At 35.6% G+C, this 27,910-nt stretch overlaps 1 protein-coding gene across 3 annotated transcripts in view; it reads left to right on the top strand.

Annotated features, from left to right (window-relative positions):
- Positions 1–27,910, top strand: part of WRN (WRN RecQ like helicase) — a 134,064-nt gene that overhangs the window by 97,032 nt on the left and 9,122 nt on the right. For 2 of the 3 annotated variants that reach the window (XM_060085979.1, XM_060085980.1), the window contains exons 24-34: positions 1,152–1,293; positions 10,000–10,170; positions 10,247–10,344; positions 11,372–11,441; positions 12,272–12,348; positions 18,548–18,623; positions 18,852–18,964; positions 20,644–20,758; positions 21,684–21,812; positions 24,222–24,384; positions 27,656–27,870. In XM_060085979.1, coding sequence (XP_059941962.1) covers positions 1,152–1,293; positions 10,000–10,170; positions 10,247–10,344; positions 11,372–11,441; positions 12,272–12,348; positions 18,548–18,623; positions 18,852–18,964; positions 20,644–20,758; positions 21,684–21,812; positions 24,222–24,384; positions 27,656–27,870 — 1,369 coding nt within the window. The remainder of the gene's footprint in view (positions 1–1,151; positions 1,294–9,999; positions 10,171–10,246; positions 10,345–11,371; positions 11,442–12,271; positions 12,349–18,547; positions 18,624–18,851; positions 18,965–20,643; positions 20,759–21,683; positions 21,813–24,221; positions 24,385–27,655; positions 27,871–27,910) is intronic. The other variant, XM_060085981.1, reaches the window with a different exon arrangement.

A 27,910-nucleotide genomic window follows, 5' to 3' on the forward strand; every position in this document is an offset into this window, starting at 1 on the left:
TATAGGAAGAGTTTTCTAACCTCTGTACTAGACTGTAACCTGTCTCAAGTTTTCAGTGTATTGGTTTCAAACACACCACATTTTCTGGCCAGAATGCAACAGAATTAGAAGTAAACAAGAGGATAAAAAGGGAAATTCTCATTTATTTGGAAATTTAAAATAACACTCTAAAGTAACTCATCAATCAAGGAAAAAACTCAAACTGGAAATTAAAACATTTTTAGAACTTACTGATAATTACAGCAATATACATTAAAACTTGTATGCTGTAGCATAGGTGATACTTGGTGGGAATTTGATAGCTTTAAATACTCGTATTAGAAAAGAAAATAAATGAACTAAGTATCCTATTAAAGAAGTTAAAATAGAGAATAAACCTAAACATAGCCTTTTTTTCTCTAAAAATATATTATATCTAGAATACTATATTCTTATTGCTATTTCAAAGATATTTATTACAAAGAAAGCAACAGAATTAGGTAGTTGAACTATATTAGTTGATTTTCTCTGAGTCCTTTTGTTCTCAACATGCCATAAAGAATTCTCATTTGTATTAATGAGAATTAATACAAATGAGAATTTCATTAATTTGTGTTAATGATAATTTCTACCTGAAAGATGGCTTAGGAATTTAACTTCTAAATGGACTTACATGAAAAGCTTATAATCTTTGGTCATATTTTAAAGTATGACTTTAACAACTTCTTGCATAGGAGATGTGTTTTTTCAGTTCAGAAGTTTTGCGGCAGGGGTGGGGGTGGGCAATAAACCTTTTCTTCCATCAAAACCTAACACAAAAGTCCAGTATTTATACAGTCGATCAAGTGGATCTGTTTGAGCTGTAATCCTGCGCTCTGCTTGCTTGAACCTGTTTCTCTCTATGGCCCAAGGTACCTCCTGTGAAACTTGGATCCTAGGGCACTAGCGTCGAGAACCATTAATATAACATACCTGTGATGCTATATTATAGTTTATATTTCATGTTTTACATACTTTACATGCTCTCAGCTGTATTGAACTTTATTTGTATCTTCTGAAGCAGTTGGCACATTTAAGATATTTTTTTACTGGGCTAACTGTTACACTAAATCTTTTTATTTCTAAAGGTACATGCCTTGGCTAAGCTTTCTTTACATTTTCTTTTTATTTAGATTGGAATGCTGCTATTCCATTGATGACTCAGATGATATGTTACAGGACTTTGGTCCACAAGCATTCCAGCTCTTATCTGCCGTGACCATCTTAGGCGAAAAGTTTGGAATTGGGGTTCCAATTTTATTTCTCCGAGGATCTGTAAGTATGTCTGTGAGTCACCTTCAGAGTTCTTCTTTTACTCCTATTACACTTTTCTTCATAGGTTTGCTGTTTTACGATTATAGCTTTGGCTTTAGTTATCAGAACTCAGAGAGTCATATTAAGTTCCATTTAAGCACTGCATTCATTACCTTTGACAAAACCTGTGTGTATCATTAAGACACTGCTTCCAGGCTGTCTGTTTCAGTTTATTACATTGCAGTTGGATGAATCCCTAGACTGGTCTTTTATAGGATAATTAAGAAAAGTTTACTTTCATTGTGTCAAGGGACAGGTAGAACAAATTTGTATCTTTTGGTGCCCTGTGAAGTCGTAAATTTTTTGAGCAAAATTTAAATTTCAGTGATTATTTGTAAATGTCTAAGTTCACTAATAATATTTGGTAGTATATTTTTTCTTTCCTTCTATTTTATTTCTAATCAGAAGTATTTAAAATTCTAAGAAAGTTTTTTTCTTCACCAATGAATAGTTAATTCTCCTACTTTTTTTTTTTTTGAGTAATTAGTGTGCCAGCATTATGCTAACAGTTGCAGGTACAAATATGAGTAGGTCATGACCCTTATAGCCAAAGAGCTTTTTCTGTAGTCCTTTTGTTTATATGATTTTATTCCTGATTTAGAAGTCTGTAAAGCTAAGTATTATATATTGACGTTAGTTGAATAAACCAAAAATGGGAGATAGAATCCTTTGCAACTACGTATATTTATTAAAAATATACTAAAAGTGGAGATTAAAATTCTCACTGTGTGTGTACAACTTTTTTTTTAAGTTTTGTTTTCTTTCTTTATCTATTTTACTTATTTATTTTTGGCTGTGTTGGGTCTTTGTTGCTGTGTGTGGGCTTTTCTCTAGTTGTGGTGAGCGGGGGCTACTCTTCGTTGTGGTGCACGGGCTTCTCTTGTTGCGGAGCACGGGCTCCAGGTGCCCCAGCTTCAGTAGTTGTGGCTCACGGGCTCTAGATGCAGGCTCAGCAGTTGTGGCTCAGAGGCTTAGTTGCTCCACAGCAACTAATGTGGGATCCTCCCGGACCAGGACTCGAACCCGTGTCCCCTGCATTGGCAGGCAGATTCTTAACCACTGTGCCACCAAGGAAGCCCTGTATGTAGAATTTTAAAAATAATTTAGGTCAGCATTCATTTCTTAAATTCTCAAATACTTTGTGTAAATATTTACTTTCTGAGTTTTTGTTTTGTTTCGAAGGGGACTTATTAAGTTAGCCAGTTGTGAAATACTTTTTTTTTTTTTTTTTTGCGGGACACAGGCCTCTCACTGTTGTGGCCTCTCCCGTTGCGGAGCACAGGCTCCGGATGCGCAGGCTCAGCGGCCATGGCTCCCGGGCCCAGCCGCTCCGCAGCACGTGGGATCTTCCCAGACCGGGGCACGAACCTGTGTCCCCTGCATCGGCAGGCGGACTCTCAACCACTGCGCCACCAGGGAAGCCCGTGAAATACTTTTAATGAAATGCTAAAAATATGTTAACTTCAGGTACTGATGTTTTTAGATTATGGAGTTTAAAATTTTGTTCTTAAATCTCAAGTTTGGTTAGAAATTTAACGGTAGAAGTGTTGCCTAAGGTACTTGGTTTAGCTGATATGAGTGCTGCTATATTTTTTTAAAAAAAGAATTTAAGTTGCAAGGGATAGATTTAATGTAATTGAGATCTATGAAAATTTCTTGTCTCTGTCATCTTTAAAACCTGTGTATCCCAGCTGAATGTATAATTTATAAAAATTATCCTTGTTTTAATTTGGTGTAATCCAGCAGTATCCAGTATCAACAGCTAAGTGGAAATGGGCTCCTAGACAAACTTGAACTGGTCGCAAGACGGATCAGATTTCACCTATTATTTGAAAACCAAGTCAGACCGCTTATACCAACAATCTCTTTTGGGAGTCTGCAAATTAAGAAGTTTATTCTTTGTGAAATTTTATATTACCCTTGCTAGATAAAGGTGTAAAACTTTTTAAAAAAGTACCACTTAACGAAAATTTGTAGACATTAACTACAGTGAAAATAAGGCAAGTTTTTCCCCCCAATTTCAGTGATCTTGGTATCTACTGGGATACCATTTTTTAAATTATAATTTTATTTCCTTTGAGAATTTAGTGAATCATCTACCTTAACTAATTTAGGAAAAATTAATATCTTTATAGATAATTTTCATTTGTAAGATGGTTAAGTATCTTAACCTTGAAACTCTTGGAGTTTATTTAAACAAATAATATTTGTACATATGAAACAAATATTTCAGCAGCACATGAGTCTCCTCTCTTACATAGGATGTTTAAAAATACCATAAATGATTATTTAGGCCATTCAGGTGTTTGTGAATGGAGTTTAAAATTTTGTTTTTAAAGCATAAGTTTTGCTGGAAATTAAATAGTAGAAGTATTGCCTAAGGAACTTTGTTTTAGGGGTCTAAATAGCTCACCACATAAAAATCTTTTTATTTTATTTTATTTATTTATTTTTTTGCGGTACACGGGCCTCTCACTGTTGTGGCCTCTCCTGTTGCGGAGCACAGGCTCCAGACGCGCAGGCTCAGCGGCCATGGCTCACGGTCCCAGCCGCTCTGTGGCATGTGGGCTCTTCCCGGGGCATGAACCCGTGTCCCCTGCATTGGCAGGCAGACTCTCAACCACTGCGCCACCAGGGAAGCCCCACATAAAAATCTTTAAATACCTTTGTGAATTAAGTATTAAGATATGCAGTTATCTTAATTTTACAGATTAGAAAACAGACACAGTCATTAATTTGCATAATCAGGAGATTAAGTGAAACCTCTTTCCTGATCATGTTATCAAAGTGCTAAACCGTATCATGGCTCCAGAATTAGAGGACACTTTTGATAAAAGATGCTTTGACTATAGGCAGCCACTGGAAAACTATTGTTAGTTTTAATTACCCTTTATAATTTTCAAACTTTCTAACAGGAGAGGGTTATCCGTTTAATTTTTCGGACAAGCTATTTCATCAGGTTGAAATATATTCCTAGAGATAATTATTGTAACTTTATATTTTGGCTTTATTGTTCACATAGAATAACAGTCCCAGAAATGAGCTTTTTAAGCTCTGAAGCGGCAGCTGTGAACTTCCTTGGCCTGTAGGAACTGGGAAAGAGGCAAAAGAAAAAAAAATTAGTTAAAATATAGACAGAAACTATGGACTTATTTTGCACTTTAAGAACACAGGAATCTAAAACTTCTTAAGAGTTTATAACTACTTTTTTCTCCTAGTTATTAAACTTTTTTTTTTTTTTTTTGGCCGCGCTGCATGGCATGCGGGATCTTAGTTCCCCAACCAGGGATCAAACCCGTGCCCCCTGCAGTGGAAGCATGGACTCCTGACCACTGGACCGCCAGGGAATTCCCAAAACATCTATTTTTGTGGGAGCTACTGTACTCTGTTTTGTGGGGAATTCAAAGCGGAATTAGATGAGACATCATCTAGTATGGAAGGTGTTACTTGAGAAGAAATAAGTATATTGCAGCATAAAAAGAGATCGGGGACATATGAATAGATATAAAGTATTATTTAAGTTCTGAAGAGAGAGTGCTTGTTAATGGCTGTGAAACTAGAGAAGTCTTTGTTATGGTATCACTGGCGCTTTCTATTCTGTGGATGATAAGAGTAGAGTTGGGCATTCAGAGCCAACCCGAGGGAAGAAGGTGGAGAGGAATGTGGCATTCCCAGCGGAAAGAACTACCACAACAAGCAATCGTGATTTTTAAAGAAGTTAATTCAGAGAAGTGGCAAGTTTGTTTGTTTTCTCTATCAGATAATGGTGCGAAGATTTGGCTTTTATTAGAAAGTGATCCTTTGGGACTTGTGCTCTGGCCAGTCGGCTCCCTTTATTCTAACACACATTGATCCATTCATAGGTTTCCAGACTCCCTGATGCATCCATTTGGTACCCTAATTTTTCCAGCCTGCTTTGTAAAGGAAAAGAATGGGTTGATAATTTCCATTTTTGAGACTTTGTCCCATAGAAGTGGACACTCTTAGAGCAAAGAGATTATTTAATTCTACCACCTTATTATACAGCGGTTAATACTAAGTCCCAGAAAGTTAAATGACCTGTGTCACGTCAGGTCATTACTTTGTGCCAGAAGCAGGATGAGGGACAGCTTTCCTAACTAACGTTCTAGTGCTGTGTCTGTTTTATTATGCTGTTCACATGCAGTTTTAAATTTGTATTTTTAGGTTGAATGATCTAGAGATACTAGAATGAAGATTTATGATTGGTAAGGGTTATGTGCATGTAGAATTGTGCACTCCTTAAAATCAGTGCCCAAATCCCTATATCCGCTATGGCAGCTTTCTCATCCTTAGCAGTTTTACTTCGTCAGTGGGTTAACCTGGAAAATTAAGTTAACTAGAACATATAAGTAATTAATGGAAGATGCCTCGCTCAGAGTAAGAAATTGTTAGACGTGTGGGTTTTTTTTTTTTTAGGCATTTGTTGTTGAAAATCCCTATTCTGTTTTTTCAGAAATGTTACTTGGGTAAATTTGGATTTCTCGTTGAAAAGAGAATATGATTTCTTTAAAACAAAATGATCTATGTCGAAGAGCAGAAATATTTCGTTTTGTGTATGGTGATTGCTGTGGAAACATGACAGTGTAAATTTATTCACACAGTACACAGTATTCACAATGATTATTGATCACGAGGGGAAGGGACAGTTACCCCTGCTGATGAGAAGAACATCTCATTTCTTCATATCAGCAAATGTGTTCATTCACTTCAGGTTGTTTTCTGCTTATGAAAGGGAAGGCTAGAGGAATAATTTTTAGTGTCCAGATTGCTAATAAGTACTAGTTAGGCAACTTAATATCTTTGGTGTTATTAGTTTGCAAGCAGTAGATTCTCCTACTATAAAGGTAAGCCCCCAGCAGGTGTAGAATGCCATTACAAATGTTCTGGGAAAACTGACTCGATACTGAGTCAGGGCTTTTGCTTTTATGTTAAGGAAGGCAGGCTAAGTTAAAGGATCAGCTGTTAACTCATAAAAATAAGGTTAATATTATTGAGCCAGGCTCTGTCCTGTCCTGGTTACTCAATCTTCACGACATCCCCAAGAGATAGGAAGTATTATTATACTTGTATAGCGGCTGAGGAAATAGAAACACAGGTTAGTTAAGTAACTGACTTGCCCAAAATCCAAAAGCTAGTAAGTACTGGAGCTGTGACTTGAACCCAGGTGGTCTAGCTGCACTAACTACAATCAGTATATATGTATATGTATGTATATTGGTGTCTGTGTGTCTGTGTGTATATATATCCCTGATGTAGTGGTCTGGAGGACTGTGTCCTAGTCTTACCTCTATGACCTTAGGCTACCTCTTAACATCTTTGAGCCTCTGATTGTTTGTATCTGAGTAAAAATGACGAGATAGATCAGTGAGCTCCAATGTTCCTTCCAGATCTGAAATTCTGTGATGTTTGATTTTAAACATTCTACACAAATCAAACCAAAGTCAGTTAGTGTAGGTCGTAGAGGTTGTTGTGGAAAAAGGTGCCACGTTGTACATGGGTGTTTCTGTTTCTCTGAATCTTGTTCTAGTACAATTTTTGTAAATATAATCACCATGATACTAAAGCTTTATTACTTAGCTATTTTAATACAAAATTCAATTTCAATTTTTATTTTTAGAATGCGTGTTACAGACCCTGTTAACTAAACCTATAAGAAGCCTGTGGGTTTTTTGTTTGTTTGTTTGTTTGTTTTTTTCTTTTTGTGGTACGTGGGCCTCTCACTGTTGTGGCCTCTCCCGTTGCGGAGCACAGGCTCCGGACACGCAGGCTCAGTGGCCATGGCTCACGGGCCCAGCCGCTCCGCGGCATGTGGGATCTTCCCGGACCGGGGCACAAACCCGCGTTCCCTGCATCGGCAGGTGGACTCTCAACCGCTGCGCCACCAGGGAAGCCCAAGTCTGTGTTTTAAAAAAGCTCAGTGTATCTAGGCACTGATGTGTCTCTGATGGGAACTTTCCTAATCTAATCTAATTTCAGCCTAGATTTCTTTATGTGAGGGATCAGTCTTTTTAGGTTATTTCACTTGTATTCACATTTTTAACATTCCAAAATCATAAACTTGTAACCATAACGTTTTCATCAGTTGAACAAAACCAATACATTTGTAATATAGTGAGGCTTATAGTGCCTGAGTTATGTCTGCTGGAACTCATTCTGTATATTCTTTTCATTTTGTTCCCTGGATTTGAATATGCACTGATTGTTAAACCATCATTAGAGTATAGATGAAATATAAAAATGTTGAGTGACAGGATGTGCCTATTTCTAAAATTTTAAATTGTATTTAATATTGAAAATTTTAGAATACAGGAACTTCTTGACATACTCAAGGAGTGAATGTTTTTGAAACATGAATATAATCTAAAATACAGTATTTGTTATGAAACTCATGATCAGTCTAGCGAATTTAAACAGAAAGGTATTTATTACTGGATGTTAAGTGGCTTAGAGTATTGTTGATAAGATTATACTGCAAAATAATCTGCCATGGAAGCAGTTGCCTCTTCTGTGGTTAAGAAGTTATCTGTCAGTGCCTGACCCCAAACTGCGCTGAATAGGGAGCTATAACAATCAGGAAGGTTCTACTTCTGCTTGATCTGGGAGCTGCCTTCTATAATCTGTATCAACAAAATGAATGTCTCCTGTTACTTAGGAAGCTAGAAGCTGTATGCTAGGTTCTTTGCTAACACTTTCGCATAAAAAGCAAACCCCTCCACAGTCATGCATACCTGCAAACATAGCAAAGTAGACCCCTTTGCCTCACTTCCTGCATGTAGATGTCATGCAAAAATGCCTTTGTTTAGTGAACTTAAATTACATCCAGAAGCCTAGTTGAAACAAAGTTTGAGAAATAGTGTTTGTAACTTACCAGATTCTGTGGTAGAAGTTACAGTGGAGGAAAGGCAGAATGACCCTCGAATTACAATCTGCTGTATTCACTGCAAATACATTAGATAGAAGCAATTCTCCAGAGAGCCCTGTGTTCATATAGTACCATACACATTTAAAAGTAGTATTGAGGGCCTCCCTGGTGGCGCAAGTGGTTGAGAGTCCGCCTGCCGATGCAGGGGATACGGGTTCGTGCCCCGGTCTGGGAGGATCCCATATGCCGCGGAGCGGCTGGGCCCGTGAGCCATGGCCGCTGAGCCTGCGCGTCCGGAGCCTGCGCGTCCGGAGCCTGTGCTCCGCAACGGGGGAGGCCACAACAGTGAGAGGCCCGCATACCACAAAAAAAAAAAAAAAAAAAAGTAGTATTGAGATGTGTAGGATGGATGAAGGAGGTAATCAGGGACTTCCCTGGTGACACAGTGGTTAAGAATCTGCCTGCCAGGGGGCTTCCCTTGTGGCGCAGTGGTTGAGAGTCCGCCTGCCAATGCAGGGAACACGGGTTCGTGCCCCAGTCCGGGAAGATCCCACAGGCCGCAGAGCGGCTGGGCCCGTGAGCCATGGCCGCTGAGCCTGCGCGTCCGGAGCCTGTGCTCTGCAACGGGAGAGGCCACAACAGTGAGAGGCCCGCGTACCGCAAAAAAAAAAAAAAAGAATCTGCCTGCCAATGCAGGGGATATGGGTTCGAGCCCTGATCTGGGAAGATCCCACATGCCACAGAGCAGCTAAGCCTGTGCGCCACAACTACCGAGCTTACGCTCTAGAGACCACGAGCCACAACTACTGAGCCCACGTGCCACAGCTACTGAAGCCCATGTGCCTAGAACCCGTGCTCCACAACAAGAGAAGCCACCTAGAGCCTGTGCTCGGCAACAAGAGAAGCCACCGCAATGAGAAGCCCACGCACCGCAACGAAGAGCAGCCCCCGCTCACCGCAACTAGTGAAAGCCTGTGGGCAGCAACGAAAACCCAATGCATCCAAAAATAAATAAATAAATAAAAAATTTAAAAGGGGTAATCAGAGGGCAAAGTGAATAGAAAAAGTTCTCTGTGGAGAGTGAAGGTGGGGATAGTCATTTCCATTAGAGGAGAAGAGGATTGCATATGATGGGCTAGCTTCCCCAATATTTCTAGACCTTGACGGCTGTGAAGAGTCTCCGATCGGAATCCTCTGGTCACTTAGGGAAAAATATCTCAAAAGCATCAGCTGTCTAGCATGCACCTGCTTTTTCTGATGTATCTCAGTGAAGCAGCTAAATCAGAAATGATTAAGTAAACTTTGCTGAAACAGCACGGACAAAAAGCACAGTAATGACAACAATGCAGTGGAAACCTGAGTCTTGGCACTGCACTCACTGATTAGCAGCTATGGGTCACACTGCCTTTAACACCCATGCTTCAAGTCTTGAGCTGTAGATTTATGATCATGATTTTCAAACAATAAGGTGAGTATGTTAATAAAAGGTCTAAATAGCAAAGGTTAAATATTCCAAATATATCCAAACCTATGCATTGGGAAGTGCATGTGATTTATATATGAAATTTCCTGCCGTTATTTAAAACAGAAAAGGAACACTATTTTGAGTGTATTTATTTGTGACTTAAGTAATCAGAGCAAGCAGGAGGGGTATAAAAATTCCGTAGGTTTTTAAGGCTGACATTTAGTGTTAAAGCCAAAGAATCAATAGACGGTTTCGTGTTTTACATCTCCTGTTTAATTAAATAAACATTTTAAGGAATTGATTTTATGCCTAATTTCAGAATTCCCAGCGTCTTGAAGATAAATATCGCAGTCACAGTTTCTTTGGCACTGGCAAGGATCACACAGAGAATTGGTGGAAGGTTTTTTCCCATCAGCTCATAACTGAGGGATTCTTGGTAGAAGTTCCTGGGCAAAGCAAATTTGTAAAGATTTGCACCCTTACAGAAAAGGTAAACAATGTAGAAGTCTGCCTGTTTGATTGAATTTTCTCACTGTGCATTAAAAGGTTCTTCTTGTGTTCAATAGGGTAGAAATTGGCTAGCTGAAGCCAAAACAGAATCCCCTCAAAGCCTTATCCTTCAACCTAATGAAGAATTGTGTCCAAGGAAGTTTTTTCTACCAAGGTTCATTTTTCAGTTTTTTTTTTTAACTTCTGGGTTTTCTGTTATTTAAATGATTCATTTTGTGCCAATTTACAGGTACCACACAAAATAAAATGAGTAAAGATAATCATTTTTGCATACCTCTTTTAGTCAGTTTGGGTGTGGGAATCAGTAGGGAGAATGATAAATCATAGAACACTGTCCTGGTGAATAGGAAGTAGATGACTGTAGTACTTAGAAAGCTGCTCTCCTCTTGATTAAAGAAGTGTATAGCGCAGGGAACTATATTCAGTATCTTGTAATAAACTATACTGGAAAAGAATCAGGAAAAAAAAGAATATAGATATATACATACATATATGTATAACTAAGTAACTTTGCTGTACACTTGAAACTAATACAATATTGCAAATCAACTATGCTTCAATTAAAATAAAAAAATAAATAAATAAAATAAAGAAGCAGCATTGAGGTAAATGTTGAAGAATCTATATACCATATTTCCTTCCTATGTATAGAGGACAGGAAGGGAATACACGTGTTGCCTACTTTTTAGTACCTTTACATGTTATCGATCATCTTTCAATTTTTTTAAAAATTGAAATATAATTGACATTTAACATTGTGTAAGTTTGAAGTGTACAAGTATTGGTTTGATACATTTATATATTGCATTGTGATTATGGCAATAGCGTTAGATAATACTTTATCACATCACTTGAATAGCACTTCTTTTTTGTGTAGAGAACAATTAAGATCTAGTCTCTGAGCAACTTTGAAGTTTATAATACAGTATTATTGACTATAACCATTATGTTGTACTTTAGATGATCAGTTTTACTTTTAAACTTAAAAAACTTTAAAGAGTTTTAAATCTAGACTTTGAAGAGCTTAAGCTCTTTGGAGGGGAAAAATCAATTTAAAAAAGCATCAGTTCTAAAAGAGTAATATAACCGTATCTGCCTTTCTAAGAGTGGAGGTGTGATGATTCATGTATTAGAAAATTACATTTTAACATTTGAGATAATTTAATTTTATTATTTTTCAGTTCTAAAGCTGTATCTTCCGGCACTGAGCAACATTCCTCTAATCAAGTACCAATTGAATTAACTTCAGAGGTTTGTTTTTATTAAAGAGATGGTTCTTATTATTTCATTCTTTATTGATGCAACTCCTGTTTAAAATTTTTCTGTTTTATTTCCACTCAAAGAGGAAAATGCCATATATAACAAGATATAAAGTGTGGAAAGAGAAATGATATGAACAGAATAAAATATGCAATATATGATTTCTGGGGTTAATAGAACAGATGTATCTGAGAAAGTAATATTTATTTTTTTTCTTTTAAGCCTATTTTATAACTCATTTGGCTTGGATATTATAACACTTTTTATAATATCTTTTTTTGGATATCATAATACTTTTAGTTGATGGTAAAATAAGCCTGATTCCTAGATGTTCTCATTATAATTACATAGACACGTACACATACACACCTTTTCTTGCTTTGTTTTGGATCTTAGGTAACTATTACAGATTAAATACTTATCCACAGGCTGACTTCCACTAATGAGGATACTAGGGTGATGGGGTGATGGACAAATGTGCTGAATTAAATTTTCTGGTGAACTTTTTCTGCTTTATTAAAGTATACACAATGTAATTGAATCATTTTTGTGACTTTGGCTCTTGCTATGTCTCTAAGAATTCTTTTGATCTTATATTCTCTATAGATTTGGGAGGAATGGGATATTACATTGCATTTCTAACTGCCTTTAGAGCCCTAGAAGTTGATAATTCATGAGCTTATTTTCAGATGATTTATTTGATGAGTTGGTTAGTAAAAGGAAAAATTATTGTAATATTTTGTATCTTATTTTCTTCATTTTTAAAAGTTTTTTGAAACTTCTCTCTTTTTTTTTTGAATGGACCTTTATATGTTTAAAAGCAGTCCAGCGTGTATAAGATGTATTCTTACAAAGCACGTGATAAAATTTCTTCTGGGAGGAACATTCCTGAAAAAAGGTACAGAATTCACATCTTTATTTTCTATACTCACTTTATTTGCACTTTTTCTCATTCTTTCCTAGAGAGAAAGGTCTGTCAGATGTTGGGCTATTTCATTGGCAGAAGGAAATGAAAACATAAGCCTCTAATATTATAATTATTAAAGCAGACTTATAAAATGATAGTTTTAATATTAATTTAATAGCTAACACTTCTGGGCATTATTATTTGCCAGATTCTGTGCTAAATGCTAAGCATTTTATAAGTAATATCTCATTTAATTCTTACAGTAACCTATGAGTTAGCTACTATTATTTATTCCCATTTTACAGTTGAAGAGACTAAAGGTTAAGAAGTTAACTAACTTGTTAGGAGCATCCATCTAATAACAGAGCTGACTTTCAGATCTATATTTGTCAACCTCTAGCATCTAAACACTATTATTATATTATATTTGTATGAAATATGTATATATTCTGACTCCATTTAAAAAAAAAGATCTTATGGCAACATAAAATGGTAGATATTGGGGTTGGTAGAGAATAAAGGTATTGCACCTATTGTGCTCTCAAGCTTAATGACTTTCTGACTTAATAAAAGTGTAGAGAATGTACAGAATTACAGAAGGTCTGAAAATGGAGAATTTAAAGAACTTGTTAGGACATATGCACAGATTAAGTGGACTACACTTACATACATAGCAGGTGAAAGAAAATGGTCTGTTCTTTAAGGGTTTGCTCACTTAGATAGGTCATACTACTTTGGATCTGATAGAAACATTTACCATAATACCAGTCTCCCACCCCAGATAATTTCTTTTTGTTTGGGTATATATATACTGTGTTTAATGTAAACAGAGGGTTTAAGGAGTGTGCAAAACAATATACCTGTTCAATATGCTGAAGCATTTCTTCATGTAAACACTCCCTGTGGCATCTTCTTTGTGCCATGTACTATTCTAGGCACTGGGATTCAGTGGAGGATAATAGAGACGTAGTCACTGGCCCTCCCAGAGTTTATATTCTAGTGGAATATACACATAAGGGAACAGAAAATTACAATCCAGGGTTGTAACACTTTGGAGACACTTTGGAAGTGACACTTGAGGCTTAAGTAGCAGTTGGGTGAAGTGAAGGGATGTTTTCTAAGCAGAGGGATGGTCCATGTACTAAAACCTGAAAGCAAGAGAGGGTATGGCACAATTGAGGGATTCAGCAGTTTGCAGTTAATTCCCTGATAGAGGGAAGCAAGGGAGTGGGAAAATTTAAGACTGGAGAGTTGAACAGGGTCTCAAATATCCAGTTCCTTTCAAGCACTCCATTTGATCATAAAAGCAGTTGGGCGCTAAGGAAAGGTTTTAGGCAGAACAGCGACATGATCAAATTTATGATTGAGAACAGGGGTTGACAAACATGAAGGATCAGATAGGAAATAATTTAGGCTTTGAGGGTCAGGTGGTCTCCATCTCAACTACACAGCTTTGCCATTGTGGCCTCAAAGCAGCCATGGATGATATGTAAATGAATGAGTGTGGCTGTGTTCCAATAAAACTTTATTTAGGGACACTGTTTTGATTTTCATATAATTTTAACATGTCACAAAATGTTCTCCTCTTGATTTTTTTAGCTATTAAAAAAATGTAGAAGAAGCCATTCTTAACTACAAGTCTTACCAGAACATGTGACAGATTTGGCCTGTGCACTCCTAGCATGCCAACCCGTGGTAGATGACTCTGGCTGTGGAGGGAATGGACTGCAGGAGGATCATAGTTGTAGAGACACAAATAGGGAGGCTGTTGCTGTGTTGTTTACAAGAGGCTATGGTAGATTAGTCAAGGGAAGTGGCAGTGGGTGGGGAGAGAGAGATTTGTAAGATATTTAGGAGATGGAATTGTTAGGACTCAGTGATTGAAAAGATAGGCAGGTTAAGGAAGATGGAGGACTTGACTGTGAAGCTTGGGTTTTTGTCTTTGATGGTGGGTAAGTGCTGCCATTTCCTTCACTGGGCTATGTAAGAGGAAGACAGGTTTGAAGGGCTGCATGTTTAGGGGATGAGGTTAAATTAGTTGAGTGATAGACATACTAAGTTTGAGACACCTGTAGAGTGGTCCAGAAGTTAATTTTAATATATGGGCTTAGTGTACAGAAGTGAAGAAGATGCTTACATATCAGTAACTATTATTGTAAATTTCATTTGAATTTTCATTAAAATAATACATGTGAATGTTTTTAAAAGTCAGTTGAGACTTAAAGGCATATAACAAAGCACACCAGTTCACACCCTTCTCAAACCCATTTTATTCTGTTCTATAGAAGCAATCACCCTCAGATCTTCTGACCAGTTTCTGTGGTATTGGCCTCCATATTTCTTTTTTTAAAAACACCTTTTTGGGACTTCCCTGGCAGTCCAGTGGTTAAGACTCTGCACTTCCAATGCAGCAGGCCTGGGTTTGATCCCTGGTCGGGGGGGAGCTAAGATCCCACTTGCTGCGCAGTGCGGCCAAAAAAAACAAACACCTTTTCAGCATATATTTTATTAATATTTATTGTACATTTTGAAAGGCTGAAAAAAAGTGGAGAAAAGGCTAAGAGGGCTATTGTTGACAATAACTCATCTTTCCTTTTTTTTAAAAATGAAGTATAGTTGATTTACAATATAGTGTCAGGTGTACAGCATAGTGATTCAGTATTCTTACAGATTATACTCCATTAAAAGTTATTACAAGATAATGGCTGAAATTCCTTGTGCTATAGAATACACCCTTGTTGCTTATATATTTTATATATAGTAGTTTGTATCTTTCAATCCCATACCCCTAATTAGCACCCCCCCCTTTTCCCTTTGGTGCAAAACCTGTGAGTTTTGCATATACATTCATTTGTATTATTTTTTAGACTCCACATACAAGTGATATCATACAGTATTTGCCTTTCTCTTCCTGACTTATTTCGCTACACATAATATTCTCTAGGTCCATCCATGTTGTTGTAAATAGCAGAATTTCATAATAGCAAAGAATTTCATTCTTTTTTATGGCTGAGTAATATTCCATTGTATGTATCTACACCATATCTTTTTTATCCATTTGTCTGTTGATGGGCATTTGGGTTGCTTCCATATCCTGACTATTGTAAATAGTGAACATTGAGGTGCATGTATCTTTTTGTATTAGTGTTTTTGTTTTTTCTGGCTGTGTCCTTTTTTTTTTTTTTTTTTTTTTAAAGAAGATGTTGGGGGTAGGAGTTTATTAATTTATTTATTTTTGCTGTGTTGGGTCTTCGTTTCTGTGCGAGGGCTTTCTCTAGCTGTGGCAAGCGGGGGCCACTCTTCATCGCAGTGCGCGGGCCTTTCACTATCGCGGCCTCTCGTTGCGGAGCACAGGCTCCAGATGCGCAGGCTCAGTAGTTGTGGCTCACGGGCCTAGTTGCTCCGCGGCATGTGGGATCCTCCCAGCCCAGGGCTCGAACCCGTGTCCCCTGCATTAGCAGGCAGATTCTCAACCACTGCGCCACCAGGGAAGCCCTGGCTGTGTCCTTTTGAATTATTGTTTTCTCAGGGTATATGGCCAGGAGTGGGATTGCTGGATCATATGGTAGCTCTATTTTTGGTTTTTTGAGGAACCTCCATACTGTTGTCCATGGTGGTTGCATCAATTTACATTCCCACCAACAGTGCACAAGGGTTCCCTTTTCTCCACACCCTCTCCAGCATTTGTTATTTGTAGACTCTTGGATGGTAGCCATTCTGACGGGTATGAGGTTGCCTCCGTATTTCTAAGTGACATGCTTAGATTACTATTTTTTTGACTTACCAGTTTTAGAAATTTTCTGTTGACATCCTATAATGGTAAATTAGGGCTTGTCTCCCATATCCCCTTCCTTCATTTCTTCTCCATCAATGTCACGTCCCCCCCTTCCTTAGAACAAAATTATATTTCAATTTTTGGTCAAATTAATAATTTGTTTTTACATTATTGTATCTACTCAAATATTATATAACACTAAGGCAATCTGTGTTATTATGCCACCACTCTTAATTTTCTTTGATGTTAATCTCTTTTTTATTTTCTTTACTTGTTTAGTGTTCCTATTACTAATTTTTCTTTTATAGTAGGTCCTCGTTGGTTATCTTTTTAAAATATAGCAGTGGGTACATGTCAGTCCCAAATTCTGAATCTATCCCTCTCCCCAACCCTTCCTCCCTGGTAACCATAAATTCATTCTGTAAGTCTGTGAGTCTGTTTCTGTTTTGTAATCAAGTTCATTTGTATCACTTTTTTTTTTTTTTTAGATTCCACTTATAAGCGATATCATAATGATATTGGTCTTTCTCTGTCTGACTTACTTCACTTAGTGTGAAAATCTCCAGGTCCATCCATGTTGCTGCAAATGGCATTATTTCGTTGTTTTTAATGCCTGAGTAAGCTATTATTAATTTTTATTTTCTCCTATTTTCAATCTGTTTTTATTTGTTTACTCTCTTGGAGAGTTCCTTGACTTTATATCCCCTCCCATCTGGTGACATTTTAATTTTAGATATCAAATTGTTCATTTCTAAGAACTATTTGTTCTTGTTCTCTTTCTTTAATCATGTGTAGCAATCTTTTCTTGATTCATGGTTAGAAGATTTCCACTTACCTCTTCAATGATATTCATTATATATTTTGTTTTTTTTAAGATTTTCATGATTTTTCTATCATAATTTATTCCAGACTTACTGAGATTCCTTTTTTTAAAATAAATTTATTTTATTTTTATTTATTTATTTTTGGCTGCGTTGGGTCTTCATTGCTGCACACGGGCTTTCTCTAGTTGCGGCGAGCGGGGGCTACTCTTCATTGCGGTGCATGGGCTTCTTATTGCAGTGGCTTCTCTTGTTGTGGAGCATGGGCTGTAGGCGAGTGGGCTTCAGTAGTTGTGGCACGTGGGCTCAGAAGTTGTGGCTCACGGGCTCTAGAGCACAGGCTCAGTAGTTGTGGCACAGGGGCTTAGTTGCTCTGCGGCATGTGGGATCTTCCCAGACCAGGGCTCGAACCCGTGTCCCCTGCATTGGCAGGCAGATTCTTAACCACTGCACCACCAGGGAAGTCCCTTATTATATATTTTGTACTTTTCTTCTGTGCACTTGTAATAGCATTCATAGGCAAAACATTTTCTAGCAAACATTTTCCACATATTTTTCTGCTTCAGGGATATGTTACACAGAATTTTGCCAGTACATATGATAATAAAATTTTTTTGTGAAATAATTTAACATACTAATTTTCAAATAGTCCATTTGTATAAAGATTTCCATAAATACTAAGATAAAGGTAAATATCTTATTATTTAAAACAAATTTATAGTTGTCTTGAGTCACCTGCTATGACTAATTCTTTGAACTGGAGTTTTCTTTCCTCATGTTCAGATCTCTTTATTCTAGTGATAAAATCTGATAATTGTAAAAATAAAGTCTTACTTTACACTGTAAATTTTTAATTCTTGAAACAGGGAAATTTATAAACATTTCTTAAATATCAAACATGTTCTTCTCTTTCCCCTCCAAAAGCAGAAATTTCTTTAAATTTGACACCTTTTACATAGGCTATTCTATACAATTTCATTTTTATAACTTTTCCTCTTTATAATTAATTTATCTGTGAAATTGCCTCTTGTAGAACCTGGTTTTCTATCTAGTTTGCTGTCTTGCACCTCTCATACCATGTTAATTGCTAATTGGGTGTTTTAAATTCTTCTTTCGAGGAGCCAAAGGCAAAATTACTCCTTTTGGCTTATTTTTTTTAGTTTGATTCTGAAGAAAAATGTGAATAATTTGATTAATTACATGCTAATGTTCCTCAACAGCCAAAAAATAGTGCTATCACAAGAAGAATTATAGATTGTATCATTCTTGGTTAGAAAAATTTTACTTTGGTATAGATAAGGAGTATTTTCTTTCAAAGTATTTGATTGATGAGGAGGAGGCAAATGCTGTTCTTAATTGCACCAATTTTGTGATTGATTCAAATTATAGTTTTAACTTTACCTCTATAATGAATGTATTTGATACAAAATGTTTCAAATCTAGGCTGTCATTTAAGTAACAGTTGCCTTACTGGTATTGTGACAAATAAATGTTAATATTGTTTTGGAAAGATATTCTCATTTTGGGGGCAAAATAAAAAGTGAACTTGGAAAAAGAAAAGCTTTTATTATTTCTTTTCTTTTAAATGTTTTAGCATCATGGTGACATCACCAGGAGAATATTACAAGTCCTCAGAACCTGTTATTTCAGCCGAAGAGCAGGAGACTCAGGTATGGCTTTTGTAAAAAGGCAGTTAGTTTTTGAGAAGATAGTTACGAGTCTATGCATGCTTAAAATTCTCTTGCCAGTATTTTAAAAATTGTTCTTTAGCTAAGAGTCTAAGATACAGTTCATTTTTCATCCTAAGGGGGAAATGTAATATCTGAAGCTCTAAAAATAAAGGGCTGGATTTTTCTAAGTACATTTAAACAAATGTTGTTTCTTTGCTTTTCGTTCAGAATATATTATATGGCAAATTGGTGGAAGCTAGGCAGAAACATGCCAATAAAATGAATGCTCCTCCAGCTATTCTGGCAACAAATAAGATACTGGTGGATATGGCCCAAATGAGGTAAACTATTTGCATATTTCTAACTTATTTTGTTCTAACATAATAGATTTGTAAAATACATCATTTAGCGATAATATGACTATGGCTCCAGCAGTCACATCCAAGAGGTGGTTCCCAAATCTCCCATGTTGCTGCCAATGATCTGTTTCTTCACTGAGCTTTAGTCCCACATGAAACCAACTGTTTTCAGCAATCAGATCCCGTGTATATAAAATCTAACTCACTACCCACCAACCCTCCGTACATGCATTTCATGCAAATGCCAAAACTCTTCCTTCTGAATTCCTTATTTTTGTTAGTCATACTATCATGTTCCTAGTCATGCCTGTTTAATACCTCTGATACTACTTTTACTCTTCTAACATATATCCCCATCTTTCTCTTATATAGTTTTTAGACTTTTTCATTTCAGTGTTTCTTCTGTGTCTGTCTATGCTTTTCTTTTTTTAGTGACACCGTGGTAGTTCAGACCATTACCCTTGGACTGTTGCAAAAGCCTCTAACTAGTTACTCTTTCTTCAGCCTCTCTCTCTCTCTGTTTCGTCTGATATGTGAATACCAAATTAATCTTTATCATGTTGTACTTCTGCTTAACTAGTTTCCCACTGTCTTAACTTACTTAGCCCACAATTCAAGGCCTTCCATTTATGGACTTAAACCTTCTTTTCCATCTGAGTCACAGAATTTTAATGCTTAATCTTACCTAGATTGTTTACCATTTGTTTGTCTCTTTCTCAACTTCCATATACTTATTTAGAATGTTGCTTCTGACTTGTAGTTTCCTTGGTTTCCCAAAACTCGTATTAGGAAATCCTTTAAGATCTGGCTTTATTGTTATTTGCTCCATGAAGCCTTCCATGTTTTTATCAGCAAAGTGATTGCTCTGTGGAATGCATAAAGGACTTTTAAATGTAAATTTAAAAGATGATTCTATGGCATTTATTACATAATGCTTTATTTATTTTTTTGTTACTATTGGTATTCATGTATATGTGTCTTCTAGATTTTAAACTCTGTGATGAAGATGTTATATTCCTCATCTTTTTGTGTTTTCCAAAGCACCTAGCACAATGCCTAATAATCACTAGGTGGTCAATAAATATTTAGAATAAATTATTTCCAAAGAATTGTTGCTTGGTAACTGTACTCATCTTGTATACTTCCTTTTCAAAAATTGTTTCTGTTGCTAAATTTCATTCAAGAGATGTTACTTTAGAGAAGAATTTTCTAATAATGTTACATAGTGCATATATCTTATAATAATTATTTCATTAAAAATAAATATTCAAAGACCACATTTTAATATTCAGTGAAGATATTTAAAGGAAAAGGAGTAATCATTAGATTGGCAGATTTTTAGAAAGAAGACATCAGACATTCTCTTCATATTGGACACAATAAGAAATAATAAAAGCCTGAAGTAGTTAGTTAGCTAGTTTATTGTTACAGGTAAAAACTTTGTAAATAATGAATGAGCTTTTCTTCTGAGTTTCTTAGCCTCTTAGTTGTCCTCTAAGAATCATAAAACACAATTACTTGTTTTATACATTGTTTTTGGTTGCTGGAAAAAAATCCATGTTTATTGAGTGTCAGTATTGAAGCTAAATATCTATCAGCTGTGTTGCTGGAGTGGTAACGTTTCAGTGGTTTCTTGACTTTTTAATTTTTTTAAACGACAGACCTACTACAGTTGAAAATGTGAAAAGGATCGATGGTGTTTCTGAAGGCAAAGCTACGATGTTGGCCCCTCTGTTGGAAGTCATCAAACATTTCTGTCAAATAACTAGTCTTCAGGTAAAATACTATGGTTTGCAGGAGTTCTGAGAGAATAAACTTTTTGACAATTACAAAACACCCTTCAAAAGCAGCATTTTTTATTTCTATGCTGGACACAGAAAATGAATCAGATAGTTTCTATAGTAAATCAGTTATAAAAACATGTTATCAATTTTTTAAATTGAAGTATAGTTGACTTAAAATATTATATTAGTTTCAGATGTACAACATAGTGATTCAATATTTTTATATATTATACTCTAAAGTTATTATAAAATATTGGCTATATGCCCTGTGCTGTACATTACATCCTTGTAACTTATTTGTTTTATACCCAGTAGTTTGTACCTCTTAACTCCCTTTCCCATCTTGCCCCTTCCTCCACCTCTCTCCCCACTGATAACCACTAGTTACCTAATTTTTAAGATGATTCTGAAGTAACAGTTGTCAAACCTGCTTATGTCTGTTTATTTTGTTGAGAGGTTTTGTTTCTAAATCTGAATAAGTACTGTATTTTAGACTAAGAATTTATTTTACCTTCAAATGTAGATAGAAATTAAAGCTTCATTCATTCATTCGCTGTTCACTTCTGGGGGATTAGGGGACTAATTTAGAGGCAGAGTGGTCCACGTTATAGTTCATTTTTAGTCCCTCTTATTGGCTTAAAGGGAAGACTAGGAATTTCTAGTTTTACAACCATGTTTGTAATTACAAATATTTTATTCAAAACTTATTCCCTCTAACCTTATTTTACCTTTTAAAATCAATATGTAAAAAATAAAAAAACCTTTTTGAGCTCCTCATAAAAAGGGAATTTGGAGCTGTTCCTTAGAGGTTTTATTTGTGTTATTTTTTTCCCTAATAGCTAATGATCATGTTGATATTCTATCAATCATTATAATGATATTATTTGATCATTTGTGCTACATTTAAAATTTTGTAGACAGACCTCTTTTCAAGTACAAAACCACAAGAACAGAAGAAAAGTCTGGTGGTGAAAAATAAAGCAAGCTCACTTTCACAGTCTGCAGCCATCACATATTCTTTATTCCAAGAAAAGAAAATGTGTTTGGTAAGTGTTACTTTCAAGTTAGAGGGAGTTTTTAAATTTATCTAAACGTGTGTTATCAGCTTTTCAATATCAAAGTTGAGACTTGGGATAAATTTCTTCTAATCCTACAATATTTTATGTGGTTTCATTTTATAATTAATTTTAGAACAGAATGTCATTTGCTTTTTCTGCTAAGCCCTTTTCTGTTAATTAAGTAAAAACAGCAAGTATAGTTTGACCATGATTATCTTATAGAGGTTGTATCAGAGGTACTGATAAACACATTTATAGCTTAGGGATATTGGAGAAGCCATATTTTAAGACTCCATTTTTTTTAATGGGATTAATAGTTAAAAAACTAAAACTGTATGTACTGGTAAGAGATAATCTCCAAGATACATTGTTAAGTAAAAAAAGGAAGATACATAGCACTGGGAAAAACATACATAAATGTGTATGTATATATATTTGCATGCTTATATATTCACATGTCCTTGGGTATGTATACAAAAGTGCATAGAATATCTCTGAAGGATGTCGAAGAAGCTAGAAATAAGTTAAAAAAAAATAACAAACTTGCTTTTCACTCTGTCTCCTCTAGTGCAATGTTCTATTTTTTTTAACCATGTGTGCTTGATGCTCTTTGAAAAAAATCTGATTACTGTGAACAATGGCCATACTTAATGTTTCTTCATTGTTTTGGCATAAGTCCTTAAGGCTGTTGAGATTTTTTAAATCTACAAAATGAAGAGGATATCTTAGTGGAATAGGGACAGAATGAGGCTTCCAGCGAAGTTTCACTAATTTGCATTCCTGTCCTCTCTGATGTTAAATTGGTTTAGATTAGGCTGTATGGTCCAGGGCCTGCTTTTCCTGTTCTCTGTGTCTCCATCCACTAGGCTATGTTACACACTTTCTATTCTGGTTAATAGCCAATATAAATAAGAATAAACAGTCCATAGCTTATCTTAGTCACTTAATATATGTTCTACTTACATAGCCAAACTCCTTAATTAAAAGTACAAAAGCCATTACACAAAGAACCAAATAATTCCATTGAACTATTTTTGAAACATATTACATGATAAATAGGAACTTTAAGTTCATTCTCTTATTTAAACAGTAGCTTACATGTACATGTAAAACATGCTTGTATATACACAATTTGACCAAATATGTATGGTATAACTGTATATAATTACTAAGAAAATATGGAATAGCCTCCAAATTTTTAAAATAAATTGTATTCTCATACTTAGCCAGGATATGAAGTTTCATGTATTATATTACATATTCATGGTTAAAAATGTGAAGAGTGGTATATCTTCATTTGTGTCTTTTGCTATTATTTGGTTGTATATTATTGTGAAATATTGTGGTGTAATTATCTGTACTTCCCAGGAGTCTGAGGGGGTCTTGCCAGTTACCCGCAAAATTAAACATGCCTAAGGACTAATTAATCAGGAGGAATAATACAATTAGTTTTAGGTAATACGATGCCTGGTATCAAATAACCCTGATATTATGCACACATGGTACACATCTTCTAGTAGAAAAGGTGTAGACATTTAGTGAAAGTAACTTAAAACCTTCCTTTGAAGGATGAAAATATTGCTCTAAATGCTCTATTTTGTGAAAATAACAGCATTCATACAAATACAGTCCAAATTCAGACTTTCAAGGTGTGTTAAAAAAGTGTCATGAAATAATTTAGAGCTGAGTGACTAAACTTTCTGAATGTTTAAAAGCATGTTTTATCTAACAGACATCTTAAATGGATTTGGAGCTACATTTGTTTAAAAGCTACATAAATATGTAACAGTGTCCTTAATTTAGCACAATTCATGTTAAATTCAATGCTAGGCAAATGATGACAGCCACTTGTAAATTGTGGTTATTATTATTTTATGAATAGAGCCAATTTAAAGCACTTTTTAAACTCTTCTTGAGAACCTTTTCTAGAGTACATTTGGAGCCTTATGTTATTGCTAAGCATTTTATGATTTGTCTTCCTGGAAATACATATAACTGAAGTACCGTGTGTTATTTCAAGTATATATATTATTGGGTAACAGTTTACTGTATTTTTAAAAGGTTGTGGCAGCTATTAGACTTACATAGAATGACTACTCTGTCACTAATAGGTTTTTAAGGTGAATAATTACAGAGGGATGAGGATTGATTTCTTAGCTAAACCTGGGGGATTTTGCTTTATTCAATATAATAAGTATAAAAAGTAGCACCTGTGGAGTTCTAGCATGTGAGTCATTTTAAAGAATTAGTTAAAATGAGAAATTTAAATGAAGGTTTAGTCCACTGTTTATTTCTCAGTGAACATTTACTACCTGAAGGTTTTGGACCTTGTATTTCTATACAGTATAGTGGAAACTTAAAAAAAACTCACTGGTTGTTTTGCTGCTATTTCTCTAGAAGAGTGTAGCTGAGAACAGGATTCTGCCTCTCACAGCAGTTGGCATGCACTTGTCCCAAGCGGTGCAAGCTGGCTACCCACTCGATCTGGAGCGAGCAGGTCTGACTCCAGAGATTCAGAAGATTATTGCTGATGTTATCCGAAACCCTCCCATCAACTCAGGTGATAACCATGACCCTGGTCTGCAGCCTTAATGACTTGAGTCATTGAACCCAGATGAAGTAAACAAGCAATCCACTAATATTTTTCACTCTGATTGCATTAACCCTTTATGCTACTATGAAAACTTTACTTTTGTAATGCTTTTTATTGTTTTAGAAAAACAACCTTTCTTCCCATTATCACTCAGAGAGAAGTCTGAGTCTGAGAAATTCTTGCTTTTTTTTTCAGCTTCAGGTTACAACTTCCACACCCGTCCCCCAAACAGTGCTCTTTCATCCTTTTCTAATTTCTACTTCATCACTTGAAAAAAACACACATTCATTCCCCATAGCTCACTGACTCTTAGCTTTTTTCTAAATCTTCCTGATTCCCTGTCACTGGTTTTACCTAAGTAGCCTTTCTCATCAATACAGTCAATAGTGTCAGGCACTGTGGCGTTGAAGGGATGGACTGAGTTCTCTTGGGCCCCTTGTAGAAGGGTTTCCTCCTGCCACTTTGCTACAGAACCTCAACTGTGCTCATGGAGATCAAGCCCCTTTGTTTGCCTTGCAGAAAATTTAAAAATAGGCCTATTTTAAAATTATGATCCCTTTTTTACAGAAGTAAAGATGAGGTGGATTAGAAGGATTTTCACACCCTAAATGTAAACTAGGTGTGTTATAATTCAGTAAATCTGATAAACTTTTTTTGACTGTTAGGACAGAGCAGTGGACATACAAAAAGCCTTATCTCCAAAGCTGCAGTGCAAATAGTTAAACTAGTTACCTCAAATTCTTTCCCACTCAGGAACAAGTATACAGTTCTCCCCCCAAATTTAGAAATAAGGGAAAACAGATCACAATTAATACTATACTTAACTGATCAGAACAAAGGTATTTAAGTCACCTTCAAAGGCAGCATTTGTTCTAGGCTTGAGCAAGACTTGACTGAAGGACACCTCCATCTCTCCTTCCATTGCTCAACCTTGGAGGCAAGGATAGAGACGGAGGCAAGTTTGGGCAGTGGTCCTCTAAGTTAGTTCCAGGAAACCGAAGTTTCTCTTTTTACTATACCATGTTAAAGTTGTACTGCCAACTATTTAAAGGAAAGAAATATGCACTTTCTAATCCTGGTCAATGAGACTTCCAAGCGTTTTCAGGGCCTGTTGATAGCTTATGTCAAGATCTTATTTGAGGGAGATACCTTAACAACTAATTCTGCTTCTGTATCACAGCTTTCTAGTTATGATTTGATTTCCCATGTAGGTCTGTCTATAGGGAAAATATGTTCTAGTCTTGCTAATCTGGGTGCTTATCTATATGATAGTTGTGAATTCATAATTGGAAATTAATGAATTGGCATTTTGTGAGCTTGGTTAATGTGGCTCTATTAAGGTTAAAGTAGGTTTGTAAATCTGAAAACATGAGGGCCAAATCCTGTACTGCGATAAAATATCCAAGGTCACTTAGCTGTGAGTCACCTTGTGAGGAAGCTAGCCAGCTCTCCTGGTCACTCTCCAGTCTTTCTAACTTCAGCAGCCATTTTACTAGAAATTAAGGAAGAGGAAGGACAACAGTAATTAATTGCAGGGTTAGAATTGGGATTGTATAAAACCTCTCCTTCTCCAATGCAGAATGAAATAGTATTTTAGAGAAAGTCAAAGACTCAGATGCCTTCTTGATTTTAATACCCTAGAATTATTTTTTCCTTTATGTATGTATTGTCTCTTAGGATTTAGAGAAAGATATATCTTCGATGAGCTGTTTGCTAGTATGCAGTATTCTCTGAAAGAGTTTGTGCACTTTTTTTCCCTTTTTCCTATTGTCTTTACTATTATACACTGAGTATAGCAAATAAATTTTCATTCAGTTAAATATTAAATTGAAATTCCAAAGAACAATGGAATTTAAATTATACTTATTAAACACTTACTTCATCTTTCTGTCAATACACTGTATATAGGTTGTACAAATAATACGAAAAAATATATTATTGTAATTTACTTCCAAAGCCAAAATTGAGAAAGGTAAGTATCATGAGCTCTAAACTTTATTTCTTTTGATTGTATGGTTATAGTCTGTAATATATCATTTATTGATGTGAAATTTTATTTTTGAATTCTTATTTTTCCTTGATAAAATACTATTTGTTCTCTTAGTGGAGGAAACATTGTTGAGTTATAAATTATAATAAGAAATGAAGATATCTATGCCACACTAATGATTCAGATATGATATTTCATCTTCTACTTAACTGTAGCCATATCACGTAATTTGGTGTTTTAATGAACAAGTTTGTTGGCATTTAAATTTTGCACAATCTTGAATTGAGAATTTTCTATATTTTATTATGGCATAATCTTAATCTTAAAAATAGAGTATTTGTGAATTGAGAAATTATATCTATTATTTTCATGCTATCTTATTTGCTAAGTAGGTTTTGTCCTTGTAACAATATTTTAAGGAATTCTGTACCTTTTTATTCTTTCAGTTTTTTCCATGTTTACATGACTTTAAGCTTCTTCTTTAATGGAGTAGAGATTCTAACTATGCTTAATAATAAATGAAGCAAAGTATTTAATGAGGTACCTGGAAAGTATTTTTAATAATTTTGTTCTTTCATTCTTTATGTGCATGTAACTAGAAAATTAAGGGTGGCTTGCAAGGGACCTGCCACAAAAGTAGGGGTAATATGATCTCTTTTAAGCACTGAAAGAATGCAGGCGGTGCTCATTATTTCACTCTCCAATAGATATTTTCAGCACTTACTTGTGTGGAAAGTTAGGGCAAATAAGATCTGAAAATAAAATATCTTTCCCAGAAAACTTATTTAAATAATAGGCATTTAAAATAGTTGACGTGTTTTGTTATGCTTCGATAGCCATTGAAAGAATCCTTTTTATTAGCATCTTATTTACAAGTATGATTAGCTTCTATTTTAAGGCTAAATTATTTTCAAAAAATTAACTTATAATTGATATTTGGAATTTCTGTGGATGGTGGTTTTGATTCTCAGGGCAGCCCTCAAAAGACGGTTTGAAACGGAAGTTCAACAGAGTCGATAGCCTGACCTGACTCTGGGTCTTGGAGGCAGGGGTGCAGGTGGTGCAGGAGTGAGGGGACATGTTTTACTCCATTTCTGTTCTGTAAGGGGATAGGCATTTGAAAGAGGAACACTTTCTTTGGCCACCTTCCTCCTTCCTTTCTACAAAACGTCACTATTTCCAGCTCATAGGTTTTCTGCAGTGTTCTGTGTAATTTATTTTTAAATCTTTTTTTTTCATCCTTTACAGATACAAATAAAATTAAACTAATTAGAATGTATGTTCCTGAAAGCATTGACACCTACCTTATCTACATGGCAACTGAGATCCTGGAAAAAGACTGCGAAAACAGGATGCTATGCCCATCTTCATGTGATTCCAGCAAAAGGAGATGTTTCCCCAACTCTGAAGAGAGCTGTTCAAATTCTAAGAGAAGGAAGGAAGAAGTGGGCACTAATACCAAGGTGTTAATTATATGTAGAATTTTCATATAGTGTCAGATAG

Source organism: Mesoplodon densirostris, chromosome 20 (assembly GCF_025265405.1).
Source record: "Mesoplodon densirostris isolate mMesDen1 chromosome 20, mMesDen1 primary haplotype, whole genome shotgun sequence".
Classification (NCBI taxonomy): Eukaryota; Metazoa; Chordata; class Mammalia; order Artiodactyla; family Ziphiidae; genus Mesoplodon; species Mesoplodon densirostris.